Raw genomic sequence first — 21992 nt, forward strand, 5'->3', positions numbered from 1 at the left:
CGAGTCTGCATGGCACAAAGCCTGCACTCTTCCTTGCTGTTGTACCCTGATTCCGTGATGGTGCTCTGGCCCAGGAGTCAGGTGACCTGAGTTTAAGTCCGAATGATACCAGTAACTTTTGTAGAAAGTTGGATAAATAAATTTCTTCTCTGGGCCTCAGTTTCCCTGACTCCAAAATATATAAGGGGTGTAAGGCCAGATGTTCTCCAGACCCCTTCCAACTTGAGGTCTGTTGCTTGCAGTGGCCTTTATTTGTTGAGTCATAAATAGAGAACTTTATTGTGTCTGTGATTCTCCCCTGAGCTTCCACCACTGGCTCCGTCTTTCCAGTCTAAACAGCTCTGGACGATTCACTGTAGACTTCAGGTAAGCAATGACCAAAAGCACTCTATGCTGAGCTTTGAAGGCCACTCGGATCTCTTTTTAGTTCATTTGTAAATCATTCTGCATGTAAATGAGGCATTTTTTCCCCCATGGAGTTCAAAGCATGATGTATATCCTATGCTGATTCTGATGGCTGTGTGGTTTGAAGCTTTCAGTATGCCAATTTGTCACTTTTGACATATTTGACAACTGGTCTTGAGCTGTAAGTGCTGTGGTAGGCAATGTGTCCCAGGTTGATGGGCACACTTCGGCAGAGCTAAGTCCCCAGAAACAGAATCTCCACATGGTGCCGAGCCTTTGAAGCGGCTCACTGGTGCTTCAAAGCAAAGTTCATGGTACAGGGAGCAACATCTGATGTACTTTTATTACCCTTAGAGACAAAAATCATTACACAAATGCCAAATGTCTGGAAGAAAAATCTGTACCCTGTGCTCAGCCCTGGGGCCTGAAAGTTCAGAAGAGGCTCAAAGTGCTCCCTGGGAGGAAACCAGAGCGTGTTTGAACAGAGCTGTAATCACACCTGGCACACTCAGAGGAGTGGTAGCAACCATCTTGCTGAAGCCAGTAGCCTCCTTCTAGATTTCCACTGGGTGTGGGGAGTGGGCAGTCCTGGGGTCAGATAAGCCCATATGAATACCTCCCGCCTCCTCGCTACTCATGAAAGAAGGGTCAGAAGTGCAAAGTGTCCTTAGAGACTCCAGCCACTTAGTTTTCACTCAGAAAACTGGCATCTGCTGTGACTTTGACTTAAGGCAAAGCATTCATCTACTGTGGGCTTCTTTTCCCTGTACGTGAATCACGACCTTGCCTACTGGAAGGTTGTAAAACACTCGGTGACCACGATGCTATAAACAATGAAGGAAAGTGGGAATTCTTCCAGGAATCTTGAGACTGCCAAGTCAAGGCGGGGGCCAACCGTGCCTTCATGCCTGTCCTTCACTTGTACTATCTAAAAGCAGAACAAATGTCAATTTATGACTATTCAGGACCCAATTTGCTAAAAGCAAAACCAAACAGAACTGTTATAGCTGTATTTGCAGCTGAGGGGAGAGAAAACTAAACAGGTCTGATTTACTTACCAACATCAACTTCAAAGAAGTGTAGTTCTAATTCCTATCTATGAGCTTGTGAGAATAACAGGTCTTGAAACTCTGAACTTCAAATCGAATAGAAATACTGCTGTCCGTCCACTCAACGTTGCTGAACAGTGGAGTATCAGGAGAGCCCAGGATATTACTCTGGTGACCAGAAGCCTTGAAATTGGCTTCTAAGCCTCAGGGCTCTATAATTTATTCTAAGTCTAAGCAGTGTAATTGCCTAAGACCTTCAAAGGCATTTAAAAAGTTGAACAAACCAAAGACAGGTACAGAGAACAAGGAGACTAAGTGTGATTGGACACTTACTGCGTGACATCCTATTCAGCCCTGTGGTTTGAAATGAGGCAAACGGGCCCCATTAACTCCTGCTGGAGATGGTCTGCTTCCAAGGATTCCCAAAGCCTCTGAGACCCTGTTCCCTGTTTTTTGACACTGAAAAAGATGTCCTCACTCAAGGACAACATAGCTTTCTGGTTTTGCTAAAAACCTGACTAATTTTGCCAAATGCTTTAGGCTTTTTCGACAACGCACCTGACTATCCTCAGGTGGGCTGGGATATGCTCATTATTCCCATTTCTGAGAGGAAAGGTTAAGAATTTGAGAGGGTGGACTGACTCCAGGGCATGTGAGATAAGAAGTTTCTTGGACTTGTGGGCAGAGCGCAAGGTCACCAGAAGAGCTCACTGAAGGACCTGGTTCAGTTCTGTTTCCCCTGACAATTGCCCCTCCTCTGCTTTTTAGTAACAAGCCCAGTCCTTGGTGGCTTCACCGCCCCCCCCCCACTTAAATACACCTCCTCACAAGGAAATAAAACTTCCTTTTAAACTGGTATTTATTTGGATTTTCACAGCATTCATTAAAGTGCTTTCCCAGGCAGATCCACAGTTAAGATCCCCTTCTGCCCCCCTCCAGAACAACTTTTATATGAATTCTCTTCCTGACAGCTTAACGTTTCAGAACCCAAGAAACCATCCAGGTTAAATCTCATACTTTTTTTTTTCTTTAAGATTTTATTTATTCATGAGAGACAGAGAGAGGCAGAGACACAGGCAGAGGGAGAAGCAGGCTCCGTGCAGGGAGCCCGATATGGGACTCGATCCCGGGACCCCCAGATCACAACCCGAATCACAAACGCAGATGCTCAACCACTGAGCCATCCAGGTGCCCCTCAAATCCTGTACTTTTTCAGTGGAGGACACTGTGGTCAAATGAGATGTCACATGCTCCTTTCTGCTTGGGGGGCAGAGCCAGCACTCAAGACCCAGCTTAACCTTTTCTTGTGAAGCTCTCTCTCTTTGCAACCACTCCCTTCTCTCCCTTCACACTGCTTTTTTTTTTAATTGTTTCATTAGTTCACATCTATTTTTTTTTCCTACTTTACTTTGAATTCTTCAAAGGGAGGGATGAAACCTTAGTAATTTTTGAATACCTCCTTAAACCCACTGTGGAGTAGCCACTCAAAAACTGATTAATGAATTCATGAGTGACCAGAGCTCTACCAGAACCTCTGCTGCGAGTGCTCATTTTCCCTGCTTACAAAAGGAAGATTGCACTGATGTGTCTCTCAAGATAATTGTGTAGTTACATAGGATTGCCAAGTGCTTCGAGACCATAAAAAAAGCTTTATAAATGCCAACCATGATTACAACCCTTTGAACAATGGGATGGATGATTTACAAGTGGAAAAAGATGAGACATAGCAGGTAATACCTCTTCCCTGGTTCTCATTTCTACCCCCGCCTACCATCAGGTAGTAATTCGGAGGTAGAAACGTCAAGTTGGAAGACGGGAGGGTTTAACTCGGAGCTGGGTAGGGTTTCCGAAGCCTATGCCATCAGACTGCCATCAAGAGGGAAGTCCTCTAAGTCCGATGAGAGGGGCCAAGGGCAAGAGTTCCCAGATAGATGGAGAACACCCAGTTCACTGTTGAAATGGAGACTGGAATGAAGAAAGCAGGTGGGTGGCCTTTCCAGAACAGATGACTGATGAGAATGACCCATAAACTGGAAAGGCTCTCAAACTCTCAAACTCTGCTTTTGTCACCTCGTGATCCCCCTCCTCTCAGGGACATCCAATCAAGTGGCTAGAAAAGGTGTGCTGTATATTGAATGAAAGGAGCATTCAGCTTCTCCTCCTAGCAATGCGTGGCAGGAAAAGAGAGGGCAAGAACATCTTGTTTGGTTATTTTTGTGAGCCCTTAGTAAGATTTTTGAAGGCAGAGGTGGTTCACCACGCCAATTTTTTATGTGGTTGATGCCATCCAATGCAGAGCAAGCATTGGGACTTGATGTTGTTTGGCTTCAGAGGTCAGCAGGGGGTACAGAGAACACGGTGATTTTCCAGGGACCAGAGGTGAAGGGGAAGGTCTGACAGCATGAGTCTGCAGCTCCAACCCTGCAGTGAGCTCCAAGGGTGGTTGATGTTACATGTCTCAGTATGTCTGAAGAAATCAACCAGGCCCCCCCCCCCAAAAAAAAAAAAAAAACAGCTTATGTCTCATGGTAGAAACATCAGATTATCTGAAGAGCAGGGGATCTGCGGGTGGGCTGTGGCACTAGGTGGGGGGTCATTTCACATCGTAGGCTTCTTGGCAGGAGGAAGAGAGGGATCGCAACCAGGGGCCCGAATCTAACTTGTGGTTTGGAGTTTTTGCCAAATGGCTCCTGTCTCCCTGAGGAGCTCTGGATGTGGGAACAGTTCAACTTTTCCCCACTTCTCAGCCATAGCACTGCCAGTCACCTCAGAATGTTTCATTATTTGGCATAAGGAATCGGTGAGGTGGCCCCCATTACCTCCACCCTTGACGTCAGTGAGGGAGTTGTTGCCTGTGGCTGTCTTAGGTGAAATAATTCAGCATTTGTACTTCAATTAAAATTCACAGGTCTATATTATTAAATGGTAGTGACTCATTCCATGGCTTCTCCTCAGCTGAATAAGTGCCAAAACACGCTATGTGCACAGTAATGATGAAGGCTGCATTAAAACTAAGATTTCTTGTCAAACAATCTATATCCAGGGCTCTAAAGAAAGCACCTTGCACACCCAAGAATATCACTCTGTCCCATGCCAGTGTCTCCTCAAGAAGAAATTTATGTTCACGATTCTCTCTGGGTTGAAGAAAGAGGAAAAAGAGACACCTGACCAAAACTCTCTTTCCTTTTGTGAGCTTCATGAAGGCAGTGCCTGGGACACAGTATTTTTCTGAAAATGGGGTTCATCTTTTTTTTTTTTAAGATTTTATGTATTTATTCATGAGAGACACAGAGGGAGGCAGAGACACAGGCAGAGGGAGAAGCAGGCTCCTCACAGAGAGCACAATGTGGGACTTGATCCCAGGACCCCAGGAGCAGGACCTGGGCCAAAGGCGGCTGCTCAACCACGGAGCCACCCAGGCACCCAAAGTGGGGCTGATCTAACTGAACTACACAACCTGCATTTGCTACATCTCTGAGGAGAGAAGGGGAACTACGCCTTCACATATCACTCAGCAAGAAAGGAACAGAGGAGCAAACGTTCAAATTTTATAAAAATCTGACTTTTCTCTTCATGTTAATGTATTACTTTAAATTTAATACGCCTGGAAGCATGGCCTAGGGAGCAAACCACCCTGGTACCTGTTTCTACCTGCCCCCTACCCTGCTCCTGGGACTCAGACATTCCAAGCTGAGTGATCGCAGGCTCCAATTTCCCTTCACTGCTGTCCGTTCCCTCATCTGGAAAGTGGGCATCAGGGCCTGTGACACCTCCAGGAGGACTGGTGTGCGAGCAGGCTCCGTGTCCTCAGCATCCAGCGCCAGGAGAGGGTGAAAACAAAAGCTTTGTAAAAGTGCAGGCTTTTCATCCAAGGGAGGGATGGTCACCAGGTAAGTGGTCGTTCCCCAGGTGGTGGAGCTGAAGAGGCCTGGACGTGAGGTCAGAAAAAGTGGGCCTTTCAGCCTGGGCTGTCTCCAGCACATACGGCACTGCTGAGTGATCAGAGAAAGTCACCCGGTCACACAGACACAGCCCTCCAGGCCCATAGATCGGGAGCAAACACCTTCTCTGGCCACATCGAAACAGGCACCCCTTCCCGGACGCCGCCCTGCGCCAGGATCCAGCACCCACAGGCCCCTGGCCAGGCATTGTCACAGAACGCGACTCGGCTGCCCTGGCTCAGATCTGCTTCAAGTCATCGGATGACACTCCCTAACTATCGGAATAAACATTATGTATGGTTTGATGTGGAGCAGATTAAAAAAAAAAATAAATGCTTTAGTGGATACACAATGTTCCAGGTGTAAAACAACACGGGCAACCTGAAAAACAGGAATCACTACCCTGTGCAGTCAGCAAACGGCATAAGATGTGAATCCACACACCATGGATGGAGGCTGTCCCCCACTTTCTGTGGGGCAGAAACCTGACCTGTGTGCCAGAGTCCCTGCCTCTCCTGGAGCTCGCACAGCACCCAGGAAGCGGGAACTACAAGGCACCAAAGACGGCTTTCTTTGTTGACACCTCGTTGCCAGAAAACAGAAACTAGATCTTGCCCAGCTTCCCCTACCAGCACATCGGAGTGCCAGCAAACACTTCTCGGTGAAAAGGCAAACAAACAGAAACCTACCTTTTCAAAGCTCAGGAAGCTTTAGCCCAAAAATTGGGTTTAGAGTTTTCAAATCACAGATACACATTAATGAACCCATTCACAAATGCTCCAAATGTTTGTAGAAGTAACTTTGGTTGCATCTGTGAACCTTTCTAAAGTCAGCTTTGTTTTTGACTTTTATTTGCTTGGTTTTGTATTTAGAGCAAGAGGCGGGAGGGCCTTTTGGAAACAATCATAACCAATGACATCATTTTCAGAAAAGGAAGCCGAAGCCCAGAAAGGGAAAGACGGTGGCTGCAGGTCACACAGCAGGGCATCGTCGATCCAGCTGGGATTATAAATCTGATGCTCCTTCCACTCTTCCAGCTGAAGGCTGGGTGGAGAAGAGATGGCACATAAGTCACGATGACTCAGTTTTCCAGGCTCAAAGGATGAATGAGCTTACCATTAACCAAGATCATTAATGGAAAAAAATAAATGAGATTTTTCAGAAAATGTTGTGATCTGCTGGTTTTCTTAGGAATGACTATCCCTACCCGTGCCCATGACCAAGGCAGGTGACCTCCCACTGGCTAGTGGCACCGGCTTCCCTGGGCTAGAACCACCCCAGCCCCACTGCAAACAGTGTCTTTGCAGGGTTTCCGCAGAATTCCGGCCAAGGGCCAGACGTCCTCTGGACCGACACCTCTGCAAACCATTTCTGTTCCTTCAACAGCACTGCTTCCACTTTCCTTGTGGTCCTGAAGCCCCTGCCAGCAAACTAGTCATGGCCCAGTGTTGTCCCTGGGCTGCACCCCCCGCCGCCACCACCACACACCCATTACCTGAAGCCACACCAAACATTCGGGAGAAGAAACCATAAATGCCAGATGTTAGAGTAAGGCTCCCTGTATTAAACAATCAGACACAAGCACGGATCTGTGAACTGGATAGCAGCGAGATGAGGGAACCCCAAAACACACGCAGTGGAAGGCTGGAATCAGTCAGAAATCCATTTTTCGTACCCTTCACCCCACTGGGCCCCACACTCGGGCTTGCGGCGCTGGTTCCCTGCTCCAGGCGGGGCTGGGGATGTTCTTCCCAAGGCACAGGGGTGAAGGGTCACGCTCCTTCCACCCCCTGACCCACTCTTTTCAAAGACCCAAGGCTCAGGGCAGTCCTGTCCGGAGCACTGTGGACGATGAATCAAAGCTCCCATGTAGGTGAGGTGTGTTCTCAGGTGAGGGCACCAGAGCCAGTCCCCACGCCAGGGCCCTGCAGAGGTGGGGACCCCGTCTCCTGCAGCGCTCCTCACCCCGGGGGGCAGTGCGGACCCCGCTGTGGACTCCAGCTCAGCCCCCAGCCCTGCGAGGCGGTGTCACCCAAGGGGCCAGGAAGGCCTCTGGGTCCACACCACACGCTGCCTTTATAGCTGGAGCCGCACGAGACGTGTAGTTTTGCCAACAAACTGATTCTTTCTGCTTGAGCTTTCGGATCTGCAGCAAACGCAGGGCCCGAGTGTGTGTGTGTGTGTGTGTGTGTGTGTGTGTGTGTGTGTGTGTGTGCATGTGTGCGTGTGCGTGGACCTGATGAGAAACCAAGACGGACAGCCCGAGTGGGGCAAAGCGAGCATCCTCAGGAACAGAAGGGGGATCAGAGGAGTCAGCTTAACCTGTTAACTTATACCACGGCTCTGTACAAAAATAAAAAGGTTCTCATAAGATTAACAATTTAAATAAATATCTGATAGAACTTTTCTTTCCCTCATGTTCATAGCTCGTCTTTGGGGTTGATAGGCGGCTCGTGCTTCCCCTGCTGCTCCTGATCGAGGATGGCGATCACCTCGTCGGCCTGTATTCGCTCCTGCAAAACAGGTAAGTGGCACATCTGTTACATGACGTCCTCACCAGCCCCAGTGGCACGTGCTTCCCGGACACCGCGAGGCGTCCATCGTGCACAGGCTGGCGCTAGATCCCGAGGCCTGACGCTCATCTCCGTCCCTCCACTGCTGCCTTCTGGCTGCCTCGTGTCCTAAGCAGTTACTTTCCAAGCTTTCTCTTTTGCCCAGAAGTCTTGTGCCTTCAACGGATTCATACCCTTTCTACTGTGTGGTTCCAGAAGCATCTCCAACTCAGTGCTTCCCTCCCACCATCCCCCCACACCTATTCTGGTCCTCCTCACCAATCCTCTCTCAGGAAGGACCGCCTCTGCTCCCCCATTTGCCCTCAAAGCTCAGCCATGGTTCCTTGGATCTGATAAATCACCTAGTCCTGTCTCTTCCACCTCCTATAACCACCCATTTTCAGTGTCCACTACTGTTGCCTTACTTTAGAGCAGGCTTCCTCAACCTCGGCGCTCCTGACATTCTGGACCAGATAATTCTGTGTTGTTGGGGCAGTCCTGCACCTAAAAGACTGTTTAGCAGAAGCTCCGGCCTCTACCCCCTCCAGAGACCCAGTAGCATGTCTCTCCAAGTTTTGACAACCAAAACACATCTCTAGCCATTGCCAAATGTTCCACAGGAGGCAAAATTGCTCCCCCTGAAGAACCACAGATTTAGGCTTTCATCTTCGCTTAGCTCAATCGGTGCAGTTTCCAAATTGTACCCCATTTCTCACCCCACTCACACATGCTTCTGGTGGGCCCTCTGCACTTCAGTCCCGACCATGTCACTGTCCGGTTCAGGGCTCACGACCCATGCATGGGTTCCTGTTGCTTGAGGTTGTAGAATCAATATTCTTGGTATGCTTATAAGGAATTGCCTGATTTAGACCTTTCTCTCTTCTTTGATTCTCCTGTCTTCTCTTCTCACCTCACCTTATACTGTGATTTCTTGACTTACCTCAAGTTCCCTGAAATCTCTCAAAGAAATCCCTAGCCCCCATCTAGGTTAAAGGTCCTTCTGGATGCTTCCATTACATCTCATGCCTTCCCCTCCCCCTACATCAAGCCATCAGCAGGCCCAGTTGGTCTATCTCCAAACGGCATCTCCAACCTTCCATGTTCTTTCACCTTCTCCATCACTCCTCTAGTCCACAATATGTAGACCAGCTGTAGCTTCCTGACCTGTATGTACTAGAGGTACCATGTTGTTCTTCCCCAGAAGGGGAAGCCAGAAGGGCACATGGATTTCCTACCCTATTTAGAATAGAATTCATGTTTCTTTTTTTTTTAAAGATTATTTATTTATTTGAGAGAGAGAGAGAGAGAGAGAGCGAGAGCACATGCATGAGCAAAGGAAGGGGCAGAGGGAGAAGGAGAAGTCAACTACTCATTGAGTAGGAAGCCCGACATGGGGCTCAATCCCAGGACCCTGGGACAATGACCTGAGCCAAATGCGGCTGCTTACCTGACTGAACCACCCAGGCATCCCAAGAATTCATATTTCTTAGCTAGTTTGTTGCATCTGATCCCCTTCCTCCTCTGTGTCCTCCTTTCAGAGCACTGTCCATTTTGCATTTGCTTACTATGTTCTGGCCACTTGGGATTTCTTGGTGTATTAATCTCTGGGCCTTTGCAACCTGTCCTCTGCCTCAAATATTCTTCCCAAGATATTTATCACAGTTGGTTGCTTCTTGTCACTCAAGTGCCAACGTACATGTCCCTTGTTGGGAAAGCTCTCGCAGGCTGTCACCTCCCCTTTACTCTTGAATCACTGATCTTATTCCCCTTCCCACACATCATTTCTCACTATCTGAAAATCTCTCAAGGATTTGCTTTTACTTATTTGTTGTCTTTTTCCACTAGAAGGAAAGCACCACGAAAGCAGGGAATCTTGTCAATTTTGATCACTGTTGTATTTGCAATGCCCAGAACAAAAACTGACATATGGTAAGGGCCCGATTACATCCAATGAATAAATATGCAAGTGCATGAAGGGTCCTCTCTCTGTTTCAAATGTGTCTCCCTAAGGGCAGGCCAACTGCCATCTCCTCAATGAAGCCTTTCTGGTTTCCTCTTTGTATCTGCTAACACATACATCTGCCCTGAATAATTCTTACTGAACTTTGCCTGGTGTTTGAATTACCTTAGCCCTCCCTGTGTGTCTCCATTTTATCTCAAGCTCCTTGAAAACAGGGGTATGTCTTATGTAGTCCGTGTCCCCTATCGCTAGTCCCTAGCACAATGCCCCACACAGCAAGTTATGGCAAAACTATTTTATGACTTGAAAACAAAGCTCCTCCATTCAAGACCTCATAGTTGAAAATGATGCTTCCAGAAAGGCAACCATAAGGACCAAATATACTAAATCACAGAAAGCTACACTGATGTCATGCTAAGTAAGATGCCTGAGCACTACTTTCTGAACATGGGAACCACAACTTTCTCCTTAAAAAACAGGCATACAAAACCGATACAAATGCTCAAATGTGCTTCCCCCAAGAGACTCTTGCAACCACGTCTCTCGTGAAAGGGAGAAGTTCATGAGCCGGAACTCCAGGTACAAAAGAACTCAAGCTTTTTTTTTTTTTTTTTTTTAAGATTTGGTTTATTTATTCATGAGAGACACAAAGAGAGAGAGAGAGAGAGAGAGAGAGAGAGAGAGAGAGGCAGAGACACAAGAAGAGGGAGAAGCAGGCTCCATGCAGGGAGCCCGATGTGGGACTTGATCTTGGGTCTCCAGGATCAGGCCCTGGGCTGAAGGCGGTGCCAAACCACTGAGCCACCTGGGCTGCCCCAGAACTCAAGCTTCTGATGTTGTGCCTCCTTAAGAGTTTACAACACTAGCTCTTTTCTCTCTGAGAACTGATACCTTGAAAACAATCTAGAACAAGCAGGGAAATCTGCCTATCCTTTTGACTCCTTCATAGGCTTTCCTTGCTCAGGGATTCAATCTGAGAAGAGGCGCCTTGCTCAGGACTCCCGAACGTTCCTGCACATTCCAATCGCCTGGGGAGCCTTTAAAGCTCTCTATACCCAGGTCACACTTCCCATCAATACATCCAGGATGGTTGGGAATGAAAGCCCGGTGTCAGTAGTCTGCAAAACTGCACAGGTGATTGCGACGTGGGAGCAAAGTGTGGGGAACCCACAGGCTACATTTCTAAATTTCCCAGTAGTTGCTGAAGAGGCTCTGGTCATTCTCTCGTGTGGCCACTAGATGCCGCTACTGCCCGGACTCTTGGGGATGTTTCCCAACACCCTGGGGATCCAGGAGCCCAGAGGCTTGCTTCACTTTGTGCTCCTTCATTTGATAGAAAATACCTTGGAAGAGAAGGTTGGGGTACTGAGTAATGAAGCGGACTCAGTGTTTGCTGAACTGAACACTAAAGAGACAAAGGCGTGTGGCGATGTTCCAGGAATGTGCTCCCTTCCTGTAGGTCCAGGGCCTGCCTGGATTGCCTGGTGCAGGAGTGCCCTGCGGGGAGGGTGGGGAGGGAGTGCTGGCCTCTTGGAGTGAGGAGCACAAAGAAAGGAAGGAACCAGAGCTGAAGGACACTGTTCAGGGCCCCCTGAACTCTTCAGAACTGTGTGCTCTGCTCCCCCAGCCCCCCAGGACCAGGATCCCTCTTGCCCCTTTCAGGGCCTGGCTATCATCTCCTCAGGGAGAGGGAACCTCAATCCATCTACAAAATGCACACTGCTATGGCAGATCTACTTCCCTGTGGACCTCTCCAAGCTCCTGCCCCTCCCCCCAATTCCCCCCACCCCTGGTCAGGGACTGTGTGTTGTCACCCCCCACCCCCCAGGGCCTACCCAGCCCGGTTGCCCAGGTACAGAGATCTTCCATAAACATCTGTGAGGTACATGAAAAAATGCTTATGGAATGTGGCCTAGCAGCCTCGAAATCCGTGTTAGATCCCATGGCAAGAAGTATGAGGCGGAGGCAGGAATTTTAAACAGTTTCTGACTAGATTGGATTCAATTTACATATTTTAAGAGAAAACTGGATTGAATGCCATATTAAAGACTAGAATTTCTGGATGCCTGCGTGGCTCAGGGGTTGAGTGTCTGCTTTTGGCTCAGGGCATGATCTCGGGGTCCTGGGATCGAGTCCCACATCAGGCTCACCACAGGAAGCCTGCTTCTCTCTCTGCCTGTGTCTCTGCCTCTGTGTGTGTGTGTGTCTCATGAATAAATAAATAAAATCTTTAAAAAAAAAAGACTAGAATTCATAGCTTGTCAATACTCAGGGCTGGAGGAGACTGAAGACCCCCCAGTGTACCCCTTGCTGTGAAGTTTCAGTTTCAATCTCAGCATCCCAAGTGGAGCTGTTTACTGGAGCCAGTTAGTGACAATGAACTTGCTACTTTCGAAGCGGACAACTCCACCAAGCGGTGGTGACAATTTGAAAGTCAACATTTTCCTTCAATGGGCTTTAGGATATTGGTCTTAAGTCATCCTTCTGCAGCTCACAGATAGTGACCGTAAGCTCTGGCTGGGGAACCCAGAAGGATGGGATCCGGGCTAAGTGTCTACTTCCAATATAATAATAACAATATGTTAATATGCAACATTTAAGCTAATAATAGTAAATAATGACAAACTTTCAGGTTTACTCACTGTCCTCTACATGCATCTCATCCATTATTCAGTGCGCTTTTTAATGATTTCTTGAGAAAACAAATGAGTCTTCCTGGTGCCCTGGAGAAAGTGGTTCCTGTCTCCTGATACCACAGTTTGTTAAAAAGCTCCAAACTATCTAGAAACTGTCAGGCATCATTTCAATTCGTATTTCCACATACATTCACTTATTGGAACCCATCTGATCAAGAACTGCCTCCCTAGCCTCTCCTCTCCCTCTCAAACTCACATTACAGACAGCAGATGTGTAATTGCTTCATTTTGAGTCTCAAGAGGAAAATCTATTCTTGCTTAGAAAGGACAGCCAGTTGGGACACCTGGGGGCTCAGTGGTTGAGCATCTGCCTTCGGCTCAGGTCGTAATCCTAGAGTCCTGGGTTTGAGTCCTGCATCGGGCTCCCCGCAGGGAGCTGGCTTCTCCCTCTGCCTATGTCTCTGCGTCTCTGTCTTTCTCATGAATAAATAATTAAAAAAAAAAAAAAAACAGCCAGTGTTGGAAACTAGAAAGAAAGGACTTTGTAATAGTTTGATTTTTGTGATCTCTAAGATCCCTAAATGGTTATGGATCAATCAGAGGACTTTTCAGATAAATCAGTTCATGAAGCAGGTCTTTGGGACATCTAATTGGCCTTCTGGGTGGATCACACACTCACCAATTCTCTATAAAGTGGGTTCAAGGTAAACCACAGAGCCACAGCACACCTCTGGCCCTTGGTGACTGCCTTCACTCCATGAGGGTTCTCTCCTCCAGATGAGAAACTGATCATACGCCCACACTTTGGTTTGATAGAGGCCTGAGAAAGAACATGACAATCAGACTCTCATTTCCCTATCACGAGCATTTCGACGACCCTTTTCTCTATCCTTCTACGGGATTATTTAGGTCAAGTTTTGAATCAAAGAATAAGGAAATCCTGGGGTTGGAGCAGACACAGATCAGTTCAATTTCCTCACCTGCAAAACAAAGAAGTTCAGAATCATGTCTGATTCAGACATTAAATTATTCAGGTAAAACGGCTGGCACCATTGGTGGCACCGAGTAACGGCTCAATACATGCTGAGCTAGGGCTGCTAAATTCCATGAAGACAAAGCCTCTTTTTCACTTCCCTTCCCTGCCTTTAGCCGTAGTGCAGTATCTGGCATAAGGCAGATGTCCATTTAATATTTGTGGAATGACAAAAACAAACCAAGGGGACCTCTAGAGTGCTGGTGAATTCTTATTAGTGATCTACGGGGTGCTGCACGGTGCACCCTTTCTCATGCCTTAATTGTACATTTATGGTTTGTGACCCTTTCCTTTCATAATACAGAGATTTTTAAAAGTCTAATTTCATATGATACTTTAATTCCTACTACAGTATTCCTGCCCAATGGTCCTCAGCGAATGCTTTAATACCTCCAGTGATGAGGCCATGCTGCTCCTTGGGGAGACCTATTCCATGGCCTTCAGAGCTCTGACATGATTAACACAGTCCTTTTAAGCCTGTGCCCTGCTCAGTGAAACTGTTCACTATCGTTTATGTAGAAGAGAGTGGAGAGAAAAGAGGCATTGCCAAGGGAGCCTGGGTGTTAGATCAAGTGAGCGGGCTCTCCAAATTGAGTGAACCCAAGCCACAAAATAGAAGGGGGCCTCACATCTGTATTTTAAGAAGTGTCTGATGTCAGTAGGGTTCATTTTTCTTTCTTGAGAAACACAGAAACATCACTCACTCCATAGTAGAGCTTAGAAAGTACAAGAAAAAAATGTGGTGCCTTTCTACCTTGTGATCAGATGCACCCATTTTAAACTAATTATTTTCTGAACTGACTTGGATTAAGACATGCCCATTAGAAGAACCTTCGGTTTCCTTCACCATAAAATGGGATGGCTCTGGTTTTTTCCCCTGCCAGCTTCGGAGCAGTATTTGGAAACTTTCCTGAGGTCTTTGGATGCTACCCAACATAGGTACCCCTGAACTGTGACCTACACGTGGAAGGCCCGAAGGAGATAGAGGAATCAAAATGTCTGAAACCTGTGTGTTAGTGTGTGTGTTAGTGTGTGTGTGTGTGTGTGTGTGTGTGTGTGTGTGTGTGTGTGTGTGTTAAAGGGAAGAGCAAGGAAAAGCAGTTTCTGGTTACTCTTCTATTCACAGAAATTGAGAAGTGACTCGTCTTTGCTGGAGAGAGTTAATTTTCTTCTGCAGCTTTGTCAGTGTGGCTTTTCTGACAAAAATCCAGAGAGTTCAGTACTTACAGGTGTCGTTGGTATCAATCCGATTTCATTTTCCTGGAGAAGGAATTTGTTGTATGTTTCCCCACAGAAACAACAAAATAAATTATACTTGAAACATACGAAGTAGGATAGGAAAGCCTTCGTCTACACACAGCTTTCAGATCTCTTTTCTAGTTTTCTTAGCATCCCATTCCCTGGTCAGGGCTCACTCAACCACATTTGGTCACCATTGCTTCGACGTGATGATCAAGTGTCAGCAATAATACTTTACAATATTAAAGACAGGGTGTGGGGTCAATTTGATGCTTTATCTCTGATGGAACTGGATGAATTGCAAGTATTTTTTTTTACACATGAAGAAATTGGGAAAGTCTAGGAAAAGCAGCTATCAGCTCCCCAAAGCATTTGGAATCGATTATAGGTATATATAGGTTCACAAAAGTCTAGATGACTAATCTTATCAAAAGAAGAACGTCAACCTGTTACATACATCAGCCATGTAAAGGAATGAACAGACTTCATTTAGGACATTACTTCTACAGGAAACTATGTCCTGAAGTTTAGATGATTGTAAACATACTTTTGGAACACAGCTGTGGTTGAATTTAATGTTTCATGAAGCAAATAGAACTTATTAAATTTCATCTCTTTCAAACTTGCACAGAGAAACCCAAATCCCAAAATACTCATGTTTCACAAATATGCTGTTGAAAATAATCCATGTATCTTCCAAGTACCATAAAAGAAAAGCCCTCTTGCTTTTCATCTGAGCAATGATTAAAAGTCAGAGAAGCCTTTGTGCTGTACTTGTTTTGAATAAATGTAAATTTTTAGCTACCATTTAGTTGTGTGTAATTCCCAGAATTTTGCAAAGTAAAGAACTTGTAAGACTTTTCTTCTTTGTGTAGGCTCCAGGTTGGACCTTTTCTCTGACTTCATTTGTCCCTTCAGAGTCAAAGAAAGGAAAGCTTGAAAAGGAAAACTATTCATTTCTCTCTTTGCTCTTAGGACTGATTACCTAAGAATTTTAATCATTTACAAGTGCCCTAAAAACTCCACCACATGTACTAATCTGAAGTAGAACTAGTCTGGAAAAATGAATCTGTCAACGTGGCGCTTTTGAATCAGAATATTGTGTAAATCACTTATTTATTTATTTGTTTTGTTTATTTATTTATTTAGCTTTTTTGAGGGTGGTGGTGTGGTGGTTAGACTCAGTACTTTTTAAAATAATTCAACCTTCATATAGTTAGATGAAAGAGCGGTACTATCTGCTTTCACATCTTGAAGCAGCAGAATTACAGTTAACTTGCGTTCAACAATGAATGAATCACTGATTCTTATATCGGATCCCGGGCATCACTGGCTTTGAAACACTGAGCGTTTCCAAATAAGGCCACTAGATGGAGTAGAAGCAAAGGAATCTTTTCAATCACCTGTCGGGACTTTCTTTCCAACTCTGGGAAGCGCAGGCATTTAAAAATCTGTTTTGGTGTTAGCAGAGCTCAGAAATCAAATGCTTTCTGCACTGAGGTTTTTTTTTTTTTTTTTTAAATGGTAATTTTGTGTCAGGATTATAAACAACTGGGATCATCGATCTTGATTCAATTTTCCAGATCATGAAGCGTTAAAATACTCTGTTGATACTTAAGCTTTTACAACAAAGTGTGAAGCATCATAACCTTTTAGATACACATTATTGCATGAAATTGTACGAAATATCTTTCATTAATTATCCCAATGCTTCTGGATGATTTTAACAAGAATCTCCATAGGGTTCCCTTATAAATCAGGTAGTATAGAATATTTGATATCATGGGCTTATACCCCAGCACTACCCCATGAATGATAATATGGGTGTTTCACTATTAAGAAAAGGATACAAAGTAGGAGAGGGTTAACATAATAGTCACAAAAAAAGTTGTGGAGATAGAGTGTTTAATGCAAAATCCTTGACGCTTGTCAGATACATGCCTCAACTATTTAGATTGTGTACAGAGGAAAGATGTATTTCATAATCTAGTTACAATTCAATTATCCTCTCAACTGGAAAACATATTTTTCTACCATGGTGTACGCTCTTTGGCTTAACGTCCACAGAATGCTGGCTATATAGTCTATAACTCAGTAGACTGGTTTTCCAAAGGCACTCGTTGCCTGGGAAGATGGTAGTTGAAATTAACTTGATTTTTTTTTACCTATGAAAGTGTATTTAAAGTCTCATCTAAAATGTGTGGGTAATGTGTATATTTTAATCTTTCAGGTGTAGGTTTACTTACAGTTACAATCCTATAGACGCATACACATATATGGTAATTCTGGTAACTAGGCCTAGAGTGCAATGCTCAATCCAAGCATGCAGAACACCAGGTTGCTCGAAGCTATTCTGTAGAATCCATTTGTGTAGTCCTAGGCATGGATGACTTAGAAATACATGTTTTTGTATTTCCATCAGACTACTTGACAAAAAATCAGAAGACCTAAGTTCTGGTTCCAAGTCTAACACTAACTACCTATGTAACCATGAGCAAATCCTTCATATACCTATTCCTTAAATTACCCATTTATAAAACAGACTGGAAGATTTTTATTGATGAGCCCTTCTCTAACATTTTTGATGTATACATCTGCTGGGCCCCTCTGCACCTCTTGAATAGTCGAGCTCAGATATTTGGAATCCAATAGTCTGTGAGTCCTTGGAAAAGGGCAAGATTGAGATGAAGCAATGCTACAAAAACTTGCCTGCAAAGGCTTACTTACGGTCACAGTCTTGGCATCCATCTCAGTGAAAATGAATTCTCCTCCTTCGAAGTCATCATTCATATACAGGAGAGCACTATAAGAAAAGAGAAAACCATCTGTAATGTCACAAGCTTACAACATCATCTTCAGAGAATACTGAAGACGTGACAAACTGACCAGCCTGACTGGTAAGCTTCCTCTGAACCAGACATTGAAAGAACTGACCTTCCTAACCCTGAAGAGTAAGATCAGAAGTAGTTTGGGTCATATCCCTGAAGTATTTATTCGTTTCACTTATGCTAACATTCTAACAAATCTTTTTAAAAATATTTTATTTATTTATGACAGACACACAGAGAGAGAGAGAGAGAGAGAGATAGAGAGGCAGAGACACAGGCAGAGGGAGAAGCAGGCTCCACCCAGAGAGCCAGACATGGGACTTGATCCACAGGTCTCCAGGATCACACCCTGAGCTGAAGGCGGCGCTAAACCACTGAGCCACCCAAGCTGCCCTAACATTTTAATTATATTTCAAACTTCATTTCACTTTTTCACAAGAAAACCTAACTAGATTTAATCTACCCCTTTGAGCCTGATCACACTACTTATAATTCTCTTCTTCCCTCTAATGCTTGTGTATCTAAGGCATGTATTTTTCCCTGGAAATAGCCAGAGAGCTTCAAGAGGTGTAGTCTTGCCTTGCACAGAGAAGGGGTGCTCAATAAATGTTTTTGTCTGGAGCATGCTGCTGTAGTAATTAACCACTATTATATACCTGGTGACTTCTCCTTAGACACTAAAGTATCATCCATTTTTTTCCCCTGAGTTTCTAGTATCATATTTATGGAAGGCAGACATAGCTGAGTGATATTGTAAGACCCCTATGTGCATTGAGACAGCATATCCTGTGTTCTCAGGCTGAGATATGCATCCCACAAGGAATACATTTCAGTGAAGGCTAAACAAATTAAAAAAAAAAACAAAACACTTTTCATATTAAAACAAAATGGGCACTTTTGTGGATTAAGATGAACTAAATGTGGTTGGATTCTTAAGATAAAAATATCAGATAATCAGGGTGACTGGGTGGCTCAGTTGATTAAGCGTCTGTCTTCGGCTCAGGTCATGATCCCAGGGTCTTGGGATGGAGCCCCATGTTGGGCTGCAGGCTCAGCAGAGAGCCTGCTTCACCCTCTCCTTCTGCCTGCTGCTCCCCCTACTTATGTTCTCTATCAAATAAATAGATATAACCTTTAAAAAAATATGAGATGATCAAGTCACTTCCTGGTTGTGGCAGCTGCTTCAGGAGGTTATTTGAGAATCTCTGCTTCACAGAGATTACTCTGACGACAGCAAAGATCCGTTTTCTAGTTTCCTCGATTTTCTAGGTATTTGGTAACTATTGGGCAAAAGCTTGGTTTTAAGGTTGGTGCTGGTTGTACCTATAGTCCCGGAATGTGTAAGCGGGAGGCTCCTTCCAGCACTCATTGGCCTCAGGATCCAACAGGCAGTTGTCAGCATGGATGGGGTGACTGAGGTCAGTTCTTCTATCCTGCTGACCTGCCGGAAAAGGAAACAGGTGAGAATGACAGGAGAGCAGGAGCGTCCAATAGCAAAGCTGATGCCACACTGTCTTTGCCCATCACTGGTACCCTATGCAAATCTGAGACGCAAGGCAGACCCACGTAGATGAAAGAAAGAACTGACTAAGCAGTCAGGAGACCGGTCCTGCTTTGGTGAGATACTTGTAAAATCAAGGGCAAATCCCATCTGTCTGTTCTGCCATAAAAGTTTCTTGATATAAATACACATAATAGAAATTACATGCATTCACCTGGGGCAGTCCAAGGAAAGAGGCGAAATGAAAATGTAAAAAGAAAAGACTGATTCAGCTGAAACCTCACCTGCCAAACTATACTCTCAAGAACTTCTCCTTCCCCTCCTACTCAACAGGGTGTGGAAGAGAAGATCTAGGGAAAAAATTAATCATAAAGGCCTGGAGCAAGGGTCTCTGCCCTTTTTAAAAAATATTTTATTTATTTATTAATGAAAGACACACACAGAGAGAGGAAGAGAGAGAGAGAGAGAGAGAGAGAAGCAGTCTCCCTGCAGGGAGCCCGATGTGGGACTCGATCCTGGACCCTGGGGATCAGGTCCTGAGCCAAAGGCAGATGCTCAACCACTGAGCCACCCAGGCATCCCAGGTCTCTGCCTTTTTAAGAACATTTATTTCAATAATCCCTTCATTTTCTATGCATCCACTTAATGCTTTGGGGCATGATGGGAACTGTAATTTCCAGGTTCCTGGTTTCCTGCAAAGGAAAGCCCAAAGCAGGGAAGCATTTCTCTGTGTGACTTACAGTTAGTAGGAGAAATGGATCTGAAAGGAAGACAGGCAGAGCAATGGGCTTCTGGAACAAGAGGAGGCCAAAAAGGAGAAAGACAGGGAAGGAAGAAATCTGTACAAGGTTCTTCTGTTTGGGGGGACTGAGTACTTGGCTAACCCTTTAGTCTAAAATGTATCAGAACTCTGTTTTGCATTGTTTTCTTTCTCCTTTCACTGTGGGTGTAGGAAGGAGCAAGTTCAAACTCTGGAATCTTACCAGACAGGGCGGTGCGGCAGACCATGTGTGTATAGGAAAAATACAGGGTTGAGTTCAGCATGAAATAGGATTCTACAATCTTTCGAGCCTTCTCGCTGATGTCATAAAACAGACGGGCACTCTTCAGCGGGACTCGGCCTTCATAACCAAACTGAAGACAAAGAGGAATGTGAGACAGCACTGGGTCGGTCAGAAGGCTTGAGAAAAACAGACAGTAGGGCTCAGTCCAGCAATATAAGGATGGCCCTGTCTACCCTGGCCAGTGGGAACACTGTTACATGCTCGTGGATTCTGGTTAGGAAAAGGAGCCACCGAAATTCATCCTTCTTAATCACAGAGGGAACCCTGAAAGCTAATCTCTCCCTCTTCTCTCCTCTCAAAGAACTTTCTCTTCCTCCCCAACAGCACTTGGTGTGGTACGGAAGAGCCATGCGTTTTGGGATACTTTCACCATTGCACCAGGAGCTCCTTGAGGACAGGGCTGGAGTGGGTATTATTTGTCAAATCGGAATTTAGGAGATTTGAAGTCTGATAAGTTGGTGCCTAGTGAAGGAATCAAGGAATGATTTAAAACAATGCAGATATCATTTCAGACTTGCTCTTTTCATCTACCCTGAGGGGTCTACATTTTCATCTCTCCTCTTTCCTATATCTGCCATTCACAGAAGGTCTTGGGTTGATGCTTAGGAACCCAAACCCAAAAGAAGCTACGACTTTACTTTGAGAGCTTTCAGGACAGTTGCACCTTCAAACTTTTCATTGGGTGTATGGGGTGAAGTCTTTCCTCTATATCCATCACCAACAAGCATGATTCCCTGGAAGCAAAATACAAGAAGATGCTTTATTAATGACCACTATGACTTCATCAGGGCTCCCCTCTTGCCTTGACTGCCAGGAAGCTAAGGACCAAAGTCCATAGTCAGAACCATCCCTATTTTGTACCAGGATCCTGGTACCATTAATTCTTCCGATCAAAGAGATATCTTTATTTAACCTTCACTCTATATTTTTACTTAAAATACTACTTTTTGTAGAAATAGGATATAATTAATATATTGGTTAATTACTGATTAAGATAAAGAGATCTTCCCAGTGACTTTATACAGTAAGCAGGGCACATGCTGAATGCTCTTAAGCCACTAACTATTCTGGATCCACTAGCTGTGTCCAGATCTAGACAAAACTAAAGTTATCCCAAACCAGGCTATGAAAATGCCTCCACATTGATGTCCTGGTCCTAAAGAAAGTGACATTTCAGGCCTGTTTCTCTGACTCCAAGCGAGACCAGGACCAGAGCTCCAGAGCTCATACCAGGCCAGTACTCAGGATCCCCTCCCGCTCCCGTCCTCACACTGGCCACGCTGTGGAGCTCCCGGCACTGTTCTTCTGACAGGACGTTATCCAGGAGAACCCGCTGAGTCCCATTCAGCTGCTCCGAGTTATAGACAAATGTGATGTTCTCATAGAGCAGAGGGCCACCTAAAGGGACAGAACACATGGTCTTCTCTGTTGCTTCTATTCCCAAGGTGGGGGGGGGGACCACAGAACACTCAACAGTCTTCAATGTGAAATGCATGAGAATCAGTTTGCTCATGAATACTTAAGAATGCAAAGACAAATTGGAAGCTTGCTAAGTACAATATGGATTCAGAAAACAGATGTCTGACCACCAGGTTTCTCCGTAACATCACAATAATGGTATCACATTTGTATAGGATTTGGGGTTTGATAGGAACTCTCTTTTCATTTGATTCCAGTGACGATCTTGCAAAGCAGACTGGGAATCTCCCAGGACACTGCTCTGATAATTTCTAGAATTCTCTTGGCAACTGCACACACTCTTCACAACTCTTGGCTCCTAACTC

General features: G+C 45.2%; 1 protein-coding gene across 1 annotated transcript in view; it reads right to left on the reverse strand.

The window, feature by feature from the left end:
• Positions 1-2292: 2292 nt before the first annotated feature.
• The window catches only part of P3H2 (prolyl 3-hydroxylase 2), a 155103-nt gene continuing 135403 nt past the window's right edge, over positions 2293-21992 (reverse strand). The window contains exons 9-15 of the mRNA XM_055308085.1: positions 21479-21606; positions 20847-20942; positions 20128-20278; positions 18967-19084; positions 17543-17618; positions 13223-13363; positions 2293-7908 (exon numbers count right to left, since the gene is read on the reverse strand). Coding sequence (XP_055164060.1) covers positions 7816-7908; positions 13223-13363; positions 17543-17618; positions 18967-19084; positions 20128-20278; positions 20847-20942; positions 21479-21606 — 803 coding nt within the window. The 3' untranslated portion in view covers positions 2293-7815. The remainder of the gene's footprint in view (positions 7909-13222; positions 13364-17542; positions 17619-18966; positions 19085-20127; positions 20279-20846; positions 20943-21478; positions 21607-21992) is intronic.

The sequence above is a fragment of the Nyctereutes procyonoides genome, unplaced genomic scaffold (assembly GCF_905146905.1).
Source record: "Nyctereutes procyonoides isolate TBG_1078 unplaced genomic scaffold, NYPRO_anot_genome, whole genome shotgun sequence".
NCBI lineage: Eukaryota > Metazoa > Chordata > Mammalia > Carnivora > Canidae > Nyctereutes > Nyctereutes procyonoides.